This window comes from Dipodomys merriami, unplaced genomic scaffold, assembly GCF_024711535.1.
Source record: "Dipodomys merriami isolate MVZ:Mamm:240054 unplaced genomic scaffold, mDipMer1.0.p SCAF_28, whole genome shotgun sequence".
Classification (NCBI taxonomy): Eukaryota; Metazoa; Chordata; class Mammalia; order Rodentia; family Heteromyidae; genus Dipodomys; species Dipodomys merriami.
The window spans coordinates 19,820,435-19,841,449 of record NW_027204270.1 but is presented as its reverse complement, the minus strand read 5'-3'; the positions used below and the strand labels follow the sequence as shown (position 1 = coordinate 19,841,449).

General features: G+C 56.6%; 1 protein-coding gene across 3 annotated transcripts in view; it reads left to right on the top strand.

Annotated features, from left to right (window-relative positions):
* The window catches only part of Kazn (kazrin, periplakin interacting protein), a 502,475-nt gene extending 482,437 nt beyond the window's left edge, over positions 1-20,038 (top strand). For all 3 annotated transcript variants that reach the window (XM_070037902.1, XM_070037903.1, XM_070037904.1), the window contains 6 exons: positions 10,553-10,689; positions 11,331-11,501; positions 11,989-12,178; positions 13,640-13,770; positions 16,727-16,777; positions 17,829-20,038. In XM_070037902.1, coding sequence (XP_069894003.1) covers positions 10,553-10,689; positions 11,331-11,501; positions 11,989-12,178; positions 13,640-13,770; positions 16,727-16,777; positions 17,829-17,996 — 848 coding nt within the window. In that variant the 3' untranslated portion in view covers positions 17,997-20,038. The remainder of the gene's footprint in view (positions 1-10,552; positions 10,690-11,330; positions 11,502-11,988; positions 12,179-13,639; positions 13,771-16,726; positions 16,778-17,828) is intronic.
* The last annotated feature ends 977 nt before the right edge of the window (positions 20,039-21,015 follow it).

The following is a 21,015-nucleotide window of genomic DNA, read 5'->3' as shown; positions in this document are numbered from 1 at the left end:
GGTCACTATTGACCCCATGGTTGCTTCTAGGGCGAGCCCCTGCCCACAGGACTCTGGGTGACAACCCAGGAAGTTAGGGGCGAGGCTGGAGCCAGGCACTGGGGTGGGGGTCCCTGTGGTAGAGTCCTGGGCAGCTGGCAAGGAGCAGGGCCGCCCTCCCCGCCCCGCTGGGCTGCTGGCCTCTGGGACGGAGCGCACCCCTGTTCCTCCACGAACCCTTGTGGAGCAGCTCCAGGGCAGAAGGCCGGAGGCCCTGTGTCACCGAGGATTGGCAGGTGACAGGCTCCTGCTGCTGGGCTCCTGTTGTGTTGTTTTTTTCCTCTTGGTGGTACTGAGTTTAGATTCAGGAGGGCTCTGCTCTTGCTAGCAGGTGCTCTACCACTTGTGCTATACCTCCAGCCAAGCCCCTTTTGTACTGGTTAGTTTTAAGATAGAGTCTCTCTTTTTGACTCAGCTGGCCTAGGCCTTGATCTGCCTAATGATGTTTCTTGTTCTAGCTGGAATGTCAGGTGTGCACCACCATGCTCTCTGCCTCTCTGGTCAAGATAGGGTCTTGCAGACTTTTTGCCGGGGCTGGTCTAGAACTGCAGTCATCATGATGTCCATCTCCTGAGTAACCGGGATGGTGGGCACACCCCCCCCATGCCAGGCAAGCACCCTTCCTTTTTAATATGGGAACTGCCCATGGAACTTCAGGAAGATCTCGGGAGCCAGGTGTGTTGTAAGACTGGGGCCTGAAGGCTGGCCACTGCTTGTGGCATTCCACTCTCATTTCATACCGGAAGCCAAGCTCACCCACTCACAGTCGCCATTTTGGAGTCTGGATCCCAGGTGCAGTTCTGGACCCTGCAATGCCAGCCTCACGCAGGAACGAGTTGCAAGCTGAGAGGTGGCTTCAGGCCGCAGGGTTACAGTGCGTCCTGATGGAGAACCAGGGGAGTCACTCAAGCCCTCTGAGCCTTGCCTTACCCACCTGTAATCCAGGCTCATTAGGTTATTAAGGATAAGCAGGTTATCTCTGAGAAGGGGTGATGATGTCTGTTATAGGGATGGACGATTGTTTGCAAAGGTACCACAAGGGTTATTTTGTGGGATTCTCAAATCACCTTGTGTCAGGCTGGACATGGTAGCTCACACCTGTAATTTCAACTACTTAAGAGGCAAATATCAAGAGGATCCTGGTTCCAAAAGTTAAGCAAGACCCCATCTCAACAAATAAAGGTGTGGTGGTTTGCGTCTGCCATCCTACCTATGCAGGAGACATAGAGGAGATTAAGCTAGCACAGAAGCTAGTCTTGGGCAAAGAAACATAAAACCCTACCTGAAAAATAACAGGACCATGTCTCAAGTGGTAGAACATCTGTCTAGCAAACTTGGGGCCCCAAGTTCAAAGCCCAGCACTGCCAAAAATAAACAAAAATATCCTTTGAGTCAGACAGGATCATAGAGCAGAGGTTAGGTGTCTGCCCTGGGGCTCCAGGTCCCACCAGCCCTGCAGCAGTGCCTGGTGCCCGGTCTACGTCGCCTTCTCAGATCCGGGTTTGCTGTTGTCCTGATTGCTCTGGTCTCCCAGTCCTTGATGCCCACTGTGGGCCCATGAGCCCCGAGGTGTCCCAGGCCCTCTGTCCTGTCACCACGTGGTTTGTCTGGCCAATTCCACCCGCTTCCTGTTTTCCTTCTGCTCCCGCCTCCTGCTCAGACTCAGCGCTCAGCCAGCCTGCAGGTCCCCAGATGAGCTGGGCGCCTGCTGCCTTCCCACCACCCATCCTGAGCCCAGCAAAGGTGGAGGACTTCACAGTGGCCCTGCATGTGCCCTTCATGTGGGCACCGGTCACGTCTCCCTCCAAACCCAGGGTCCTGCTGATAAATGGGGTGGGGTGGGAGAGGGAACCACAGTCCCGAGGCCCTGGGAGGAAAGGAAGGAAAAGAAGCCGGGCATGTACCCAGCGGCCCCCAGTGGGGCCGGCGCTGGAGAGCAGAGCCCCAGCCCAAGCACACCCAGCGAGAAGGGCCCCGCAGACAGGACAGCTACCGCTGCCCGAAGATGTGGGCCAAAGGCAGAGACACTGGGAGGGAGCCGGGGCAGGGGGGGGTGAGGGGCAGGGAGCCTCCGCAGACCTCAGTGGCCCAGCTTTATTTCATGGAAGTTTTCCATCACTTAGAAAAGTCCATGAAATGACAGATCCCAAGCATGCTCCTCAGCCCATGGGGATTTGATCCTTAGTCCACATGTGACCTCAAAGCGAGCCCCAGAGGCACCCCACCAGCTGCACATCCATCAGCGTAAACCCCTGCCCCTGCAGAATGAAGAGCAAGCCTTCTGCAGTTATTGAGATTTCCCGTTCACTCAGAAATGCACTTGTTTTCTCTCGGTTAGATTCACGATCCAAATCACACCCTTACAACATGAGTAGATGCATGCAATGTGTGCTTTAGTCTCTTCCTGGACAGGCTCCTCCTTGTGCCTTCTTTTGCTCACTGTTGCGGGTTGTGGGTCTGGAGTTTGCTGACCGCATTCCCTCTGCCCTTGTAGTTCCCGCACGTCCATAATTCATCCACAGGCCCTGTCAGACATGCATTCGTTGGATGACTTGGTTTTCAGAGTAGTCCTTTGGAGGAGAGGCTGGCTCCGGAGGCCTGTGCCTCGGCTTGTGCTGGCTGTTTGGTACCTGCATCCGCACAGCCTCACAAGTGTAGAATAATGTTGTTCCCATCCAGCCCTCCCCTCCCGTGGCTCTAGAATCTTCCATAGGGAGATTTCCCACCACGCCTCCATCTGATCACCCATTGCTGCATTCCCTTTAGGAAAGGCTCGACTTTTTCTTGTGTTGGCCAGCCATGAGAACTTGGAGTCAGGCCCTCCGCCTCCTTGCGTTTTCAAAGTTTGCCACCATTACAAAACGGATCAAGCAATACATTCATGAAAGCATATACCACTTTCAGCCAGACACCAGCGGCTCACGCCTAGAATCGGCCCTCCCTACTCAGGAGACCGCAATCCAGGGGATTGTGGTTGAAAAACTAGCACAGGCAGAGAAGTCTGTAAGACTCCATCTCTAAATTAATAAGCAAAATGCCGAGCCAGAGGTGTGGCTCAACTGGTAGAGCACTAGCCTAGAGCAAGCTGAGCAAGCCCTGAGTTCAAACTCCAAAAATAAAGATGTAGATAGATAGATAGATAGATAGATAGATAGATAGATAGATAGATAGATAGATTCCACTTCCAGAGCTTAGTATTTTGGGCACAACATCTCAGGAACAGCAGGGCCCCATACCCAGCCTATGATACCAGGCAGGTGTGGCTTCAGTGGGCACACGCGGCCAGCTGTCCACTGCGATCAGCTCTGCCCAGCTTCCAGGTCAGTGCAGGCCAGACAGTGCCATACCCTATGCCAGGCCTCCCAGCTGTGTACACACTCCCCTGGGGTAACCCTACCCTGCCTCTGTGCCCCCCCCAGCCCCATCGCATGTACCCATTCGTACCTGTCCAGCACCTTCCCCATGCCAGAGCTGCGCCTCGGGCCATGTGGCGCTAGATAATACGGAAATGCAAAATAAGCGAAACCATCAGAGGGAGAAAAGAGCTGCAGGAAAAACATTAGCTTGGGAGGAAAACTGTCTGAGCATGCCTGAAGGAGGCGCGGGCGTGTGCCGTGCGGGTGAGGGCCGGGCACACCTCGCCGGTCTGCCTCCCCACCACCTTGGCATTGGAGGGGGTTCCTCGTGGGCCCGGAGCCCCTGAAGTACGGCCCAGCTCCTTCCCAGCCACTGTCACCTCCTGCCTGCTGCGGACTGGCCCCACTGGCTGGTCTGTGTGTATATCGTTCAGGCTGCCAGGCTGTGCAAGGCAACCGGGCCTCGCTGACCCCTTTCACTACTGTGTGACTCCCCACAGAGGGGGGCATCCTGGCTGGCATCTTTGGAAGAGAAGAGGGAGCAAACGTGGAGGGGGACGTGACATGGAGGCCGAGGTGCAGGGGACACAGGAAGCCTGGCAGGGCTGGTGACCTGGGAGCACCCAGGATCTAGAAGGTGAGGCAGCCACAAGAGGCAGCCCAGCCCCTGGGACCCCTCCCCTAACACTTCCGCCCCTACTCTTCTGCTACCTCAGGGCCTTTGCATGTGCTCCACCCCCTTCTTCTCAGGCTTGCGCCTATGTATCGTATCACCTCCCAGCACTAACCCCAGTGAGTATTTAAATTACCAGGCTCAAACAATAATGCAGTGTGGCAGGTGGGCCTGTCTCCCTCGCATCTACAGCCTTTGTTGCCCTGCAGACCTTGTCCCATCTACCCAGATTCCTCACATCTCTCTCTGCTCTGACTCCTGGTCACCCCTGGAGTGGTGGTGGTGACTGAGTGACTGTAGGCTTTGTGTTAATGACAGGTGGTCCAGTCCTGCTCAGCTACGAGATGTGCCTCTGTGTGTGCGCCTCTGTGTGGGGGGGGGGGGGGGGGGCGGTGTCTGTATCTGCGCCGTGGGTGGGTGTGCATGTGTACTGGGTCTTGAACTCCCTTTGCTTTTTACTGAAGGCTGGTACTCTCCCATGTGAGCCAGAGCTCCACTTTTTTGCTGGTTAAATGGAGATCAGACTCTCACAAACTTTCCTGCCTGGGCTGGCTTCAAACCACGATCCTTAGATGTCAGCTTCTTGAGTAGCGAGTGAACCACCCATCCCTGACCGTCTTCTTGCCCTAAAGCAACTTTTGTAGCTCCTGTGTTGTTAGTTCCATGTGATTGGACTTAGAGCCTTCAGGTTCTGGGGGAGACCCCAGCACAGCCCCAAGGGCATGGGGGGGGGAGAGGGGGAAGTGTGCAAGTTTTCGCTTTTGTGTTTCCCCCTCCCTCGCCCGTCCAGTAGGACAGGCCAGAGTCCACCCAAGCTGCCTGGTCCTGGCTTCCACTGCTCATGCGTGAAATTGAACTGGAGGGTTTAGCAATCCCGAATGTAATCTTTCATCTAATTATGCTCATTAACATTTAAATGCATAGTCATTAATGTACCTGGGCATGGTGGTCTAAATATTTTGTAGAGGTCTTAATTACCATGTACTTAAACCCCGCCCCCTCCATTTAAAGAACCAGTATTAGGGGTCCGGCTAGGGGCCAGACCCTTGGCTACCAGGGCACTGCTGCCTTCACCACGCCGGGGTGGGTCCTGTGGCCCCAGGGGGAGGGGTGCCCAGAGAGGGTGCATGCATTCCCTAACGCACACAGCAGGCCAGCTGCCTGGGGTCTGATCCTGCCCCCAGGCCAGGGCTTGCAGGTGCCCCTGCAGTGCCCAGTACCCGTGTGGTCGATGGTGAATTAGAAACTCCCCAGGAAGGTGGTGTTCATCCAAGTACTGTTGGTAGTACTGGTTTGGAGCAAGGACTCCCCTTCAGAGACTAGAAAACAAAACAACCCCACATACACACCTTGTGCTTACCCCCTCTTCCCTCTGCCTGAGCCCTTCCTGGGGCCTCTGACGCCATCCCCCCCCCGCCTGCCCCCTCTGTCCTCATAGCACCCCAAAGAGGACCAGGAGCCCAGAGCACTCCCTCCTTCCTCCTGTAGTCCCAGCTACTATGAGGCTGAGATCTGAGGATCACAGTTTGAAGCCAGCCCAGGCAAGACAGTCTGTGAGACTTTATCTCCAATTACCCCACCAGAAAACCAGAAGTGGCTCTATGGCTCAAGTGGTAGAGTGCTGGCCTTGAGCTGAAGAGCTCAGGGACAGCGCCCAGGCCCGGAGTTCAAGCCCCACGACCGGCACAAAAGAAACCAGGAAGGAAAGTTCCAGAGTCAGGGTGAGCCAGCCAGCTGTGGCTTACTTTGACAGCATGAGGTAACTGGTGGAAGGAGGGTTGTTCTGGCTCACGGCTCCAGATGCTTCCATCCGTGACGGCTGACTCACCTTGCTTCATCAGGTGGGAGCCACGCCACCCCCATGGAACAGTTTAGACACTGGGGTCTCCTGATCCTTTCGGTGGCCCCCAATTGCCTGCAGACCTCCCGCTTGGCCTTGCCACTTGAAGTTTCCTCTTCCTCCCGACAGCGGGAAGCGGGACAGCACCCCCACGGGCCTTTGATTGATAGGCCTTTGACTGATAGCCCTAGCAAAGGCTGAGGCCGCCCTGAAACAGTGTGCCGATACTTCAAGACTGTGCTCCAGGATTGGCTTTGGGATGTGAGATGCTGTCAGACGTGCGGGCAGGGGGAAGTGCAAGCCCTGAGCAGCCACGCAGCCCGAGCACACAGTCCCATCGAGGCCACGACGGAGCCCTGACTTCCTGAAGCTCTTCTTGCCCCAGATACTCAGGGCCTGTGACCCGTGTTCAACTGGGGAGGGACGGAATCTCCACATTCTGCACATCAGGAATGAGGCTTAATGAGACTCACTCAGGCAGATTTCTAACCAAGGCTCCCAGCCCAGCATCAGGAGACCTGAGCTGACTTGGAGCGTGACATCTAACCTTGGCTGTCCCTCTCTGGGCCCCAGCTGTAGAGAGAAGTTGAGCCAGAAGAACACCACCTCACATCTTGGCAGGTAGAACCCTGCAGATGGGTGCCCCAGGCCTCTAGTGCTGACCTCTACCCAGCCGCCCCCCTCCCCTCCCCTCTGAGCTCACCTTCGGGAAGGGCCCACCAGGCTGGGCAGCTTGGGTTTTCTTTTGTTACATTGTGGCTCTAAGAATTGAACTCAAGTCCTTTGGCTTTCCATTTCGTTTGCAGACAGAATCTCCCACTATTTCCCCTGGCTCTCCTCAAACCATGATCCTCCTATCCCTTCCTCTCAAATACTGAGATTACAGGCATGCGCTGCCACACCCAGCTCAGGATGGAAAGTTCGCAAGGACTTCTGGCCATGAACGGCCCAGAATATGGTCTCTTGAGCTCCTGAGCTCTGGCGGATGGGCAGTCTGGGTGTAGCCATGAATGTGGCACTGGCTGGCTGAGAATGCAGGTGGAGAGCAGGTAGCTGGGGGCGGGTTCTCTGAGAGCTGTTCACGCATGGGTTTGCGCACACACCATACACACGTCCTACCATACACACGTCCTTCCAGCAGCCCTGGGCCATCATGGGGGTGCTCATGAGCATATCAGGTGCCTTAATGGACCCTCAGGAAGCAGCTATTTGGAGCCTCCTACGTGCATATTGAGCCCCTCCGCTGGCTTGTGGGCAGACCACAAGCCAGCTTTCACTGTGGACGCTGTGGGAGGAGGGGGTGAGGGCCTCAAGGTCACATGGCCTCAGTAGAAGTCCGGAAGCCACTTCCTGGTGTTGGAGACAGCAGAGCCAGGGGTGGTGCTGGGCCAGGTGGGCGCTGCCCCTCACCAGAGCCTGGAGGCAGGGGCTGGCGGCTGCCGGAAGTTCCTGGTCAGTCATGTGAAGGACTTCCTAAGTACTTGTGAGGATTAGCGAGGAGAACCATTGCAGCCTTGGCACCGTGCCCAGCCCCATCCCCCATGTCACCACATGGCGTTCTTAATAGCAGGAAAACTGAGTCTCCGCAGGCCCAGGGACTCGCCCAGATCTCCAGGCCAGGGTGGCCAGTCAGACCTCAGGCCAGCATGGCAGCCACGCTGCCCCGCGTTGTGATGCTGACTGAGGCCAAGGATGCATTTGTGGGGCACAGGCTGCTCTTCCCCACCATCACCGTGGGCGACAGTGTAAGGACACCGGGGTGCACACCTTCAATCCCAGATCCTCAGGAGGCTGAGATCGGAGGATTGCGGATCAAAGCCAGCCCAGGCAAGAAAGCTCAGGAGACTCATCACCAATGAACCACCAAAAAGCTGCAAGGGAGCTGTTGTTCGAGTCATAGAGTGCTAGCCTTATGTATAAAAGCTGAGGGACAGCGCCCAGGTCCTTACTTCAAGCCCAGTACACACGCACACACGCGCGTGTACACACAGAAAAACAAGTAAAGCTGTACAAGGACATCAGCCTCCCTGGGTGTACAGGGTTCAAGGACCCATCACCACTTTTAATTTGACCTTCATTTGAAATTTGTTCCCAAAGATTCAGCTTTTATACATTCTGGGTCCCCAGCTGGGGGTGGGGGGGAACGGCGCCGGTCGGTGTGGTGTCCAGCCGAGAAGCTGGCAGAGCCAAAATTCCTCAAGCGCTCCACACAGACACAGACCACCCATGTGAACAAGCACGTCCCTGCCGGATAGGAGGAGAAGGACACAATGGCGCAGAGGTCCCTGGAGCCCAGAAGCCTCTGCACATCCTGTCACCCCCTCAAAGGCCAGGAAAGGTCAGGAATGTGATGTTGGGGTCAGAGGGCTTTCTCCCAGCTTCTGCCAAAGTCACACCACCAGTCTGAGCCAGCCAGATCCAGCGGCAGGCTCCGACCCACCCTAGCACGCCTGTCTGCGGCCTTGGTTTCCCTGACGTATGGGATGCTGAGGGGCCCTGAGCCACTGGCTCCCCAGGCGCATGCCACACAGTGGCTGGTGAGATGTGGGTGGCCCCTGGTGATAGCCTTCTGGCCAGACTGTGCTGCTGGATGCCAGGTGTCCTGAGCTTCTCAGTGTCAGGGCTGTGCCCGGGAGCCCATCTGTGCCCCCACCCAGAGCCTGCAGGGCGCCCCCTGCTGGCAGAGGTGGAGCAAAGAGGCCTTTCCCTGCCCTGGGTCTCCACCCTGGGCCCCCACCCCTTCCCTGTCCAGCCCAGCAGGCCTGGAATTCCAGTGCTGTGACCTCAGCCAGGCCCAGGCCCAAAGAGGACAGACAGAGCTGGAAGGCTCAAAGCTGGAATTCAGTGTCCTGCGACCCCAGTGTGAGGTCTCCCTACACCCGTGGTGACTCAGCCACCTCCTCCTGCCTGCCATAAAGGCAGGAGGATGAAGGGGTTCCCCAGGGACACAGAAGCCTAGAGTTGGGGCCCAGGTACCCAGTGCCTTTGTGTCACATACTGAGTCCACCAGATTGGATGCCAAGGGCAGGAGGAAAGGCACAGCCACCACCGGTCCCATGTCAGCGCGAGCTGAGGGCTGCAGCACAACACACAGTCCTGTGTGTGGACTTGGGGGTCCAACATGGCTGTGTGACTTCAGGCAAAGGACTAAAGCACTCCGGGCCATACAGGCTGGAAATGGCCAGAGTCAGGAACTCGTTCCACTCTCAACACTTCCACAGTTCGCCCCAAGCCGCATCCAGGGCTCTCACGGGAAAGGGGACGGGCACATGGCTGACGTTTCTTTTCTACACCACCACACAGCTCCTCTGTCAGGTCCACAACAGCCCCTGGGCTTCAGACTTTGCAGAGTTGTAATCCATCAGAACAACCAGAGCGAGGAGTCGGGGTCAACAATGAGGTCCTGGGTCTGTAGTCAGCAGTCGAGCCTAAGGCATCTGTGAATCGAATCACTTTCTGCCTGTGCAGATTTCCTCCTGTTTGAGCACTTTGTAAGGGACAGTCACACACAGCTTCAGCCCACAGCTTTTCTATAAGGCAGCCCCCCCCTCCCGGGGTGACTGGCCTCAGGACCTTGAGGTTGCCTGATGGTTTCTTGTGGGGAGAGATTGCCCCTTGTCATTCAGGCACGCGGGTAGACATCTGGATTACTTCCAGCCTGTGGGTGCTTGCTTATGAATAATGCTTCTGTGCACCTTTACACACAGGTGTATGGGTGGTCGTCATATTGTCATTCATAGGGTCACTTTTTTAAAGGTTTGGTCTTTTGACAAAGTGCCAGGCTGTTTTCCAAAAGTGCTGCATCATTTTTCACACACACACACACACACACACACACACACACACACACACACACACACACACACACACACACACACACACACACACTGTGGTGGATGGAGTTGGCCTCCCTGCCCATATTCGCCAACACTTGTGATTGCATTTCTTTGACAGTCATGTCATCCAGCGCGGTTCTTGTTCTTGTTGGCCGTCCATTGGTGGTGAACTATTCCGATGAGTTACTCTTTTTTAAGTGGCTTGCCTTTTTATTGTTGAGTTGTAAGAATTTATATAGTCTAGATGTAAGTCCATTGTCCAGTGTAAGGCTTATAAGTATCTTCTCTGACCTGTGAATTACTTCATTCATGATATCCATGATGCCCAAGTTCTGATTTTGATGATGCCCAATTTAGCTTGTTTGGTTTTTGTTCTGTTATAGAAGTCCAGTCTGATCTTGAGCCTCAACCCCCTCTCCAAGTGCTGGGATTCTAGCCATGCACTATGGCACTCGGCTTCTAATTTATCTGTAGGTGTGTCTTTGTGGCCAGTGATTCAGTGATAGATCTCTCACGCTTTGAATGAAAGGTTTTTTCCTGGGAAGGAAGCAGGGCTGGGTTGTTCTGTGGGCTCAGGGGGGCCCTTGGGTTTATCACTGCCTCCCAGGCTGGGGAGGGTGGTTAGGATCTCAGCAGAGACCTGAGAGGGGAGAAAGGGAGTGTGGACACACGCAGTCCTGATTTTGAATCCTGGGGATGTCTCGAGTGGGGTCCTGAGACACCTCAGTGTCCAGGCTGCATTTCACACCTGTGAGGCTCGGGGAGGAGACTTGGGGTATTGAGAACTGACTGGTCCTTCTGTCCACAGCCATGAAAGCTGACCGGAAGCGCTTGAAGGGCGAGAAGACTGACCTGGTGAGCCAGATGCAGCAGCTCTACGCCACACTGGAGAGCCGCGAGGAGCAGCTGCGGGACTTCATCCGCAACTATGAGCAGCACCGCAAGGTGGTGGCGCCTGGGCCCTTCCCCCCCCTTCCCCCGTGCCTGCCCCTCCCCCTGCCCCTCTGTTCCTGCGCCCTCCACTCTCCTCCATCCCACCCCTCTTCCATCCTACCCCTCCCCTCACCCCTCCCTTCCCCTGAGCCCTCATCTGCTAAGTGACAGAGGCATGTGCCATCCCGGGCCCCAGGGGTCTGCCTCCGCACACAGGGACATTTTTCCCCTAAGCAGCCATGTGGGCATCGCTCACCCCAGGGTAGGGGGTAGGGCAGCCTGTCGCTCAGGTCCACTGAACAGGTTTCCAGAAGGAGCTCTGCGGGGCTGTGTGTGGAGTACTTTCTGCTGGCGCCCATGTTGCTGACGGGAAACTGGCCTGATGGGGCAGGGCACCCCCTGGGCATCGGTGTGTCCTCATCCTTCACAAGTCCTGACCAACACCCAGGGCTCCTAAGGGTTCCTCTCCCCATCCTGCAGCTGATTTGTGGCAGAGGAGGATTTGAACCCAGAGCTTCCTTGCTATCTGTTGCGTTGGAGCTCCTGGTCTCATGCTGGGGTCTCTCTGCTGTATCTCCACTCTTCTGGGGTGACCCCCGGCTCCCTGTCCCCCCCCTCTGGGGTGACCCCTGGCTCCCTGTCCCCTGCTGCAGGAAAGTGAGGATGCCGTCAAGGCCCTGGCCAAGGAGAAGGACCTCCTGGAGCGGGAGAAGTGGGAGCTGCGGCGTCAGGCCAAGGAGGCCACCGACCACGCCGCCGCGCTGCGCTCCCAGCTGGACCTGAAGGACAACCGCATGAAGGAGCTGGAGGCCGAGCTGGCTATGGTGAGAGCCAGGGCCACCCAGGACACCCGGCAAAGTTCTACTGATTCTGTTTGATGACAGCACTGGGTTCTTGAACTCAGAGCCTGGGTTCTGTCCCTTAGCTTTTTTCACTCAGAGCTGGTGCTCTACCACTTGAACCACAGCTCTACTTCCTGCTTTTTGGTGGTTAACTGGAGCTAAGAGGCTCACAGACTTTCCTGCCTGGCCTGTCTTTGAACCGCAACCCTCAGATCTCAGCCTCCTGCGTAACTACGATTAGAGGCGTGAGCCACGAGCACCTGGCTAAGACACCATTTTCTTATGGTCACATTTGCTTACAGTCGGCGCTGGTCCTCCAAACCCCCTTGCTCACCACTCACCAGCGTCACTGTGTTCTCACCAGGACCCGAAGGGGCGCTCACAGCGTATGTGTCTGTGGAGGGACCCGGGACCCAGGGCGGGCTGGTGGTGCTCACGGTGCCCCCTTCCGTTCCGTCCCTCCGCCCAGGCCAAGCAGTCCCTAGCCACGCTGACCAAGGATGTCCCCAAGCGGCATTCCCTCGCCATGCCGGGCGAGACGGTGCTCAACGGCAACCAGGAGTGGGTGGTGCAGGCAGACCTCCCGCTGACCGCGGCCATCCGCCAGAGCCAGCAGACCCTCTACCACTCCCACCCGCCCCACCCTGCGGACCGGCAAGGTGAGCCCAGCCACGGCTTCTCCGGGACGCGTTGGGAGGGCGTGCAGTCCAGGGAGAGGGGCCAAAGCCGGGGCTCCGTGGGGCAGAAACGATGAGCGTCTGACCGAAGAAGCTGCCAGCGGAGCTTCAGGCGCAGCTAGAGCCGTTGGTTTCAACAGTGACTGGGTCTTGCCCTGGTCCTCCCCTCCCTGCCCTTCCCCTCACCCGTCTACAGTGGGGAAGGCCGAGGACCGCGGTGGTCTCTGGCGCTGCCAGTGGTAGCCACAGCCCCGTCTGCTCCCCCGGGGATTAGGGGCTAGTCAGGCCAGCGGGGCACACACTGGAGCAAGGGGACCAGGCTAGGCATCGCTCCACTGGACTCAGGACCTGGCCCTGACCTCGGGAGGAGTCCTCAGGCCTGCTGGGTCCCTGTGTTCCGTGTCTCCCGTGTCTGCGTGTCTCCCGTGTCTGCTTGCCACCCCACCCCACCTCCCTCCTGGGGTGCCATGGAAATAACATGTAGGGAGTTCTAGAATAGGGCCTGGGTAAATGTCAGCCACTCAACGGTGCCCTTGGGGGTGGCATTGTCGTAACTCTGACCAAACCCGGAGGGAGACAGTGCCCCTTCCTGTCCCAGCCGGGGGTTCAGCCGGGGCGCAGGGCCCTGGTGGCAGTCAAGACCCAATGGAACCCCCAAAAGTGTCCCCCTTCCTGTCCCGCAGCCTGTGTGTGCAGCAGGTGAGCCCAGGACGGACCCTCACATCTGTGACTCAGAGAAGGGCAGGCCTGGGTTGACGGACCTCCCACAAGCCCATCCCCCAGCCACCGCCAAGCTTTTGATCAGACACCTCCTCCAGGAAGCCTTCTGGGCCCTGCCCAGCTTTTTACCCACCCCCCCAGATGCTCCCTTGCACCCCCGCCCCATCCCACCACGCCGCTGCTATGGCGCATCTGTCCCCAGGGGCAGCAGGAAGCGCAAAGGCCAGCACAGAGCAAGGGTCAAGACACCCAGCCCGGCTGCTAGGGCCAGAACGGGGAGAGGGTTTCACCCCAAGAATGCCAAGGTGTCTGTGAGGAGGGGGCAGGGAGGGCCCCTCAGAGTCCACCAGGCCAGAGTCTTCCAGGCAAGAGGTGGCAGGGGAGGGAGAGAAGGGGTCGGGCATGGGGTGCTTCGGGCGATGCTGGTGTTGGAGGGTAGGGAGAGGAAGGAGCTGCCAGGGACCCTGGGCTTCTCGTCTGGGGATCCAGTGCTGAGCGGGCATCGGGGAACACAGGAGGGGCTTCGTTTACCGGCGTCTGGAGGACAGGGAGGGTCTCCCCAGTAGTGCTGCCTGGGCCGGGCAGGGCTGAGGCAGAGATGGGTGGATTGGGACACTTCCCTCTGCCCCTGTGTTCCTGTCCATACCCTGGGCACACTGGACAGGCTGGTCTGCCTGCGGGCTAGGGCCTGGCCCTCTCTCACCGGCTGCCTCTCCATTGCAGCGGTCAGGGTCAGCCCCTGCCACTCGCGGCAGCCCTCCGTCATCTCCGATGCATCCGCTGCCGAAGGTGACCGGTCATCCACGCCCAGCGACATCAACTCGCCGCGACACCGGACCCACTCTCTCTGCAACGTAAGGCCAGCAGCGGCGGGCAGGGCCCGGCCCTGCCCCAGGCCTCTGTGGGGAGGGAGGGCCGGGGCAGACACCCCCCCACTGTTTCCTCTCGTCCCCCAGGGAGCCCTGTGGCGAACACGTCCCCCGTTCTGTCCTCTCCTTTTGCGAGAAGCAGTGGATGTGGGGAGAGAAAGAGATGAGGCCGGGAGGGTGAGGAAAATCGAGGAAGGCCGGCCTCGGTCGGGTGGCCCACAGGGTCTGTGCAGCCTGGACCTCCGCCCCCATGGGCCCTGGCTGGGTGGGCCTCTTGTGGGACCGTGGTCACCTCCAGAGCCAGCCAGGACCCCTGCCCTGTGCCCTCTAGTGCCAGCTGCCCTGCTTCACTCAGGCGTGCAGCCTGGGCGTTGTTGTGTTTGTGCTTAGTGTCCTATAGTGTGAGCCTGCATGGCCTGGGCCGCCGCGTCCTGTGGGTTTGTTCTCACTTGCTTCCTTCCCTTGCTCGCCTCACCATTTTGTGGTTGTGTGCTGGTGGGCGCCACTGCCAATCCCACTGACCATCGGTGTGTGACAACACCCCCAGGTGGGGGACGTAGGAAGAGGACAGGGCTTCCAGACCATGAGCCTCGGGGTCACACGCAATACCCAAACCGAATTTTGCTTCCATCACATGGCTGATATCTGAGGGGCTCCCCTACTCTTCCTGGAGACAGGGAACTCCGCTGTGTTTGAGGTCCTTAGTTGCACAAGAAGGCGTTCTCAAAAACTTAAGCTGCTCACACCCACAGTCTCTAGAAGCTGAGATCCAAAGGATTGCAGTTCAAGACTAGCTGAGGCATAGAAAGAATGTGAGATTCTGTCTCCAGTTAACCAACAAAGAAAGGCAGATTGGAGGCATGGTTCACACGGTGGAGCTCCAGCCATGTGTGGGATGGTTGAGCAAACAGAAGGCCCTGAGTTGAATCCCCAGTACCAAAATACAAACAACAACAAAAACTTTCAAGTAATATGGCTTTGTTAAGCAGGGAAATGGGGGACAAATATCGGAAAACAGAATAAAGCCAATCTTTGTTGGCAACAGGATTATTTCCCTGGAAACCCAAGGGATTCGAGCTTCTCCTAGGCAAGTTCCTAAGGGACCTGGTGGAAATCATTTGGTGAAAATCAGTCACTTAGCTGGGGACTGGTGGCTCATGCCTAGTCCCAGCTACTCAGCTGAGACCCAAGGATAATAGTTTGAAGCTAGCCCAGGCAGAAAACTCTACAAGTCTCTTGGCTCCAGTTAGCTACCAAAAAGCCGGAAGAGTGGCTCAAATGATAGAGTATTAGCCTTGAGCCAAAAAAAGCCAAGAAACATCCAGGCCCTGAGTTCAAGCTGTAGTAACCAGGAATTTCAGTTCACAATCAGAGCTGATAAAAGGAACTAAGACTCATCTTAAAAGAAGCGCCTGGCAAGGTGAGGTGGTGTGGGTTCCTAAGACAGGGACCCTCCACAACCCAGGGCCTGACTCCCAGCTGAGATTCCTCCCTTACTGTAATGAAGCAGCTGTCCTGCTCTTGGCCCCCACCCCAGAGGAGAAGGCAATAGTGGCAGGGCTTTCTTGATCTAGAGGTCCAAGGCAGAAGTTGGGGTCTCTGAGGTACATTCTCTGCTCCCAAGTAGCCAGAGCCAGCAGGAGCCAGCTTTGTGCAGGTGCGGAGAGAGTCCCAGGCGCCCTGTAACTCCCCTGAGCCTTGCAAATGAGCTAATGTTCCTGGGGACTGCATTCTGCCTTCTCCTGGTGGCCCAGGGCAGCTTGGACAGCCAAAATGCCACTGGGCCTGCATGAGGGCCTTCTGCTGGCCCCTTGTGTTGGATCTGAGGGGGGCCAATCCCTGCCCTAATTGGCCTTGGCCAGCACCTACATATACACAGGCATATTCGTGCTCATGGCTCATGGCTCCAGTCTCTCACCCGTAGGTTTGGCAAGGATGGTCCTCCCTGGGGTAGAGCAAGCTAAGCTACCCACAGGATGGGTTGTGTTTCTAAACCTTCATACGGGGCCAAGAGCTAACTCTGGGCACCAACTTCCACTTTGTCCCCCATCTTAACAGGTGTGCACGCCCACCTACAGGTAAACTAGGAAGAGGGGGGAGATAGCCCCTAGATCACCCTCTGTTCCCAGGCATCTGTGGGCACCAGCAAGAGCAGCACAGCCTGCTCTAGGGACCACCCACACCTGCACAATGCAGTCAGGGGGGAGGAGGGGGGCGGGGAAATCAGTGGATACTGTTGCCTGCAATTCCAGGAATCGCCAGCAGGAGGCTCCCTAGTAATGTTTTCTATGATCCAAATGGGGCATCCGCTCCTAGGCCAGGCAACAGGATTCCGGAATGTGGGGAAGGCTTTGGCCATCGTGGGCTGTTTACTAAAGGCCTCTTTTTCCTGCCAGGGCAGTGCATGGCAGCACTCCGGGAACAGCCTCCCGGGGCTGGCTGAGACTCTGGGAAAGGAGGGCTGAGCTCAGGCCTGTGGGTGGGACCCTCCAGCACTGGTGGAAGGTGGCCCGAGTCCTGCTCACCCCACACAGAGCCTGTGGAGGAAGCCAGTCCCCCAAGCCACCCTGTGCCCCAAATTCTTTTCCTAGAAAAGTTTAATTCTTCACAAGAAATGAGTAGAACCAATCCTCCAGTTTCGTTGACACACTCAGGAGCCGTGGGCAGCAGCGTTGTTGGTCGAGAGTTGAAAGTGGGCAGCAGGCAACTCAGGCCTCAGCCTGGTCACACCTGGGTGAACCCCAGACCCCCACCAACCCATCCCCCAGCCAAGGGAGGGGGTCTGTGTCAGCACCTAGGAGTCGGGGCAGAGTGGCCCCTGCAGGTGGTGACCAGGGAAGGTCTCTTCCCTTGTCGGGCCCCTCCCCCCACGTCCAGTGACCCAGCCCCTCCCCCACAGTGTCCCACAAGACCGTGATCTCACCCCCCTCTTCCGCTACAGGGCGACAGTCCCGGCCCAGTTCAGAAGAACCTGCACAACCCTATTGTACAGGTAGGTGTACCCCCTGACCCCCACGGCCCTCCCTGCACCCCAGTGTGACTCTGGTTCACCCCTGTATCTTGGCCCACCCCCACGCCACTCCAGGGCTCCACGCGTGCCCAGCTGGCACCCACGCCAAGTGAGGCCTGCAGACCTGCTGGCATATACTGTGCTTGCTGCGCCCTGTTCTCTGGCGTGAATCTTTCTTAAAATTATCCTTCTCTACAGCCACTACCCCAGGCCAGCGGCTCTCTGGGCCCTTGCTGTTGACACTGTACCCATTTTTAGCATTTTTAATAATCTGTTATCAGAGTGGGGAGCAAAGAATACAAGGGACATGAATTTGGAGGTCAGTTGGGGCTCTGAGATCATCGGCTCCCTGGTGCCCCCCTGGCTTGTCACTGCCCACCGGGCTTGGGATCCCCTAGGGAATGTGGTTCAAATGCACAGTGGTGACCTCAGCCTGGAGGTGGTGACTAAGGGGAGGGGTGGGGCCTGGGCACCCAGGAATTCCCAGGTGTTCTGGGGGCCACGGCCTGATCTAGTCTACATCCTGCCCTTCAGCTGGAGTGTACCCTGATGTCTCCGTAGAAAGCATGGGACAGTCGGCAGACGCCACACTCAGTCCCCGAGCAGGGCCAGCGTGGGCCGGGCCGGGCAGCTTCCATCTCTGTCATCTCTGTCCCACAACGAACAAGGGAGAACTGGGCACCGAGAAGTTGGGGCTCTTCACAGTCTCAGGGGAGGGGGAGGGGGAGACAAGCCCCAGCCCCCGCCACCCTCCACGTCCAGCCTGGCTTCCTGCCTAGGGCTGCCAGGTGCCCGTCACATGCCTGCGCTATCCTGAACAGTAGACACGTGTCTTGAGGGGTTCTAGAGGTGCTTAGGAGAAAGACAAGACCCTGGCCTCTGGCCCCGAGCCCAGCCTCTCATGCCCTCCTCCCACCCTGGCCTTGGCCTTGGCCTTGGCCACGACCTGCAGGTAGACACTCCACCCCCCCGACATTCTGTGCACCCAGGGAAGCTTACCTCTGTTCCTTTGTGTCCTCTTTCCTCCTCCCAGTCACTAGAGGACCTTGAAGACCAAAAACGGAAAAAGAAAAAAGAGAAGATGGGATTCGGCTCCATCTCCCGCGTGTTCGCCAGAGGGAAGCAGCGGAAGTCCCTCGACCCAGGCCTCTTTGATGGTACCGCCCCCGATTATTACATAGAGGAGGACGCAGACTGGTGATAGCCGCCGCCCTGCGCCTGCTGCCCACGGGCGTGTCTGTGTGTGTGGAAGAGCGAGTGTGCGAGCGAGCGAGCGAGCGAGCGTGTGGAGGCCGGGGCGGGGCGGGGGAGGGGCGTGTGGCTGAGTGCCTGGCACTGTGGGGCCCATCCCCCGCGCCGCCGTCTCTGTAACTGATGTACATAACCACAGACCACGCGTGACCACGTCTGCTCTGTTGTTGTCTCCAACGATACAGTTGTGTTTGTTAATCTTGTTGGTTTTTCTTTTTCCATGTTATTTTATTTTGTTTTGGTTCCTTGGTTTTTCCTCCTCTCTTCCCTCCTCTTCGCCTCTTCCTTTTTATGAAACTTGAAAACTTGAAGGACTGTTGTGTTATTTGTAAATAACAAAGCCCTCGTCCACATTGCTCCCCAAAGACCTCAGAGCCCGTCTCACCGAGGATGGGGTCTGGTTTTTGACATCCTGCTTCTTTCCCGCCCCCCCCTCCCCTGTGTGAATGTGTGGGACCGGACCCTGTTCTCGGGGTACGCCACCAAACGCCATCACAGTCAGGGTAAGGTCACTCCATCAAGACTCAAGGGCCTGGGCCAGGGCCTGGCCCTGGCGGAGGGGCTGGACCTGACTGCACTTGTTCCAGTCAAACGGGCTCTCTTTTTAACGGCCTGCCTGTTTTTAAATTGTGTTTGCAGTTTATTTCTTTCTAGGAAAAAAAAAAGAAAAAAAGAAAATGGTTTCGTTTAATTTATTTGCACAAATGCAGAAAAACATATTCTATCTAAATTATTACATAAATATCGGATTGTATATTTTTCCACGGGGTGGGTGGGAGGCGGGCATTTCTGTTCACTTCTCTTGTCTGTGTTCACCCCACTGCCTAGCTGTGCGGGGTAGAGCGTAGGGTGGCCGGGACTAGGGCCCTTGGATGGCCAAGCTCGCTTCTGTCCTCTCTCTCGTCAGTCTCTCCTGTCTGCTGCTTGTGCATGCCAGGCCCCGACCCACCTTCCTCCCACCCTATCTTCTCTGGCTGGAATCTTCCCCCCCCCCAATCCATCTATCTGCCACCCAGAACATGGCCCCATGGGCAGAGCATAAACCCTCTCGTGGGCATGTTCTTAGAGCAAGACTGAGTCCAGAGAGAGAGAGAGAGAGCGCCTGGATGAACAGGGGGTTGACTCTTGTTCTTTAGCTACACTTAGCCTCTCTTGGGATCCTTAGGCCGGGGCCTCCAACTTGTCCTGGCAGCTTGGGCCTGTTCACCCCAGGAGAGGAGGGCTTGGTGAGTGCCTCTTCCTATCGGGGAAGCAGCGTCAGTCTCCCATGAGGCTTTGGGGGAGCAGCGTTGGTCCCCCATGAGGCTTCACGAGGCTGGGAGCTGTGTGCATTCTAACACCAGGGCGTGGAGGAACGGGGCATCCAGCCAGGTCTGCCCCACACCCACATTTCCCTTTCCTCTTAACCTGCAGCCCCCCCCCCCCTTTGCTCTCATCCTGAAAGACTAACAGCACACATAGAGGCAAAACCTACTAACGGTATAGTTTTCCAATCTCTTAAAAAGCAGCAAGCAGACCTGGACATGCTGGAGCCGATAGAACAAAAAGCATCCTTGGTCCTAAGTCACTAAAACAAACCCAGAGGCCCAGCCGGTCAGCTCTCTTTTCCAGCTGGGCCCTAGGGCAGCAAGATCTTCCTTGTTCAGCAGCTGCGTGGCTAAGCCTGGTAGCATGGAAGATGGAGAGAGATTTTTAGGAAATACTTTTCTGAGACCCCATGATTTTTTTTTTCTTGCTGTTGCTGTTTATTTTTATGGGTTTTTCCCCACCCACACACACTTTACAAAATAAGATTACAACCACTCCTGGTAATAATTTAGTAGTTCCTTTTCATTTCAGCTTTTATAAACTAGGGGGTAATTCTAAGAGTTACGAAGGATGATTTATTTAAGAGAACTACGTCAAATAGCAAATGAATTATGGGTAACATTAGATGAAAATAACCTTTTCCCATGGGAAAAGTTTCTCAAAGGCATGGATCCAAATATAAAATATTAAAAAAAATCTAAATAAAGCTTATTTTAAAATATGACCGAATTCTATGTGATTTGATTGTTTCCATTTCACTCAGGGTGGGAAGCTGTGCTCTGCTGGGATTCCAGGGCTGGGTCCTGAGGGGGGGACCGGAGGGGCTGAGGAAAGCTGGCTAGATGCTGGGCCCAGGAAGGGGCCAGGCCAGGTGGCCTTCCAGAAACTTCTTGTCTCTGCCACCCTTCCTAATTGGGGGAGGGGCCCTCGGCACCCAGGGCCACTCTGGGTCCTAAGGCGGCAGAGTGCCTGGCCCAGCAGCCCGCCGCTTGGAGTGCCTGGAGCCCCACTGGCGTCTTTGCCTCGTTTCCTCTCCCTTCCCGCCGCTCCCCTCAGCCCAGAGCTGTGACTGCAGCCCTCAGTGGGTCCCTGCATCCTCCCACATCCCCACCCTCCCTGGGGACAGAGTGATTGGAGAGAGAAGCCAGCGAGACACAGGACCTTCCCAATTAGAGCCAAAGGGGACCAGGCTTTTCTAAGCCGGACAAGGTCCCTCCAGGAACAAAACCCAAGTTAAGACTCCACCAGGTGTCCCGGTGAGGCCCTGGGGAGTACAGAATGGGGGTCAGGAAAGCTTAGGACTGAACTAAAAGTCATCCACTCCCAAGTTCCCAACCCTACACTCTAGGAATCCCCTGGAGTCAGAGGGTCTTAATCCTCCCGTGACTCTCAGTCAGGCTTGGGAACCATTGGGCTCATTTGAGAGAGGCAGACACAGTTACACATGAACTATAACATCCCATGCCTGGCCTCATGCAGACATCACTAATCAATCAAGAGCCTTTGAGTGGCTCAGATCTCTCACCATAAAGACTCAAGGCAGGCACTGCCAAACCACCTCAGTGCCTTATCTAGATCTTTCTAGTGCCACACAATGCTTTTAGGCCTCCTTTGTGCTTTTTATATTTTTTTTTTACTTTTTAATTTTTTTAATCTTTTTT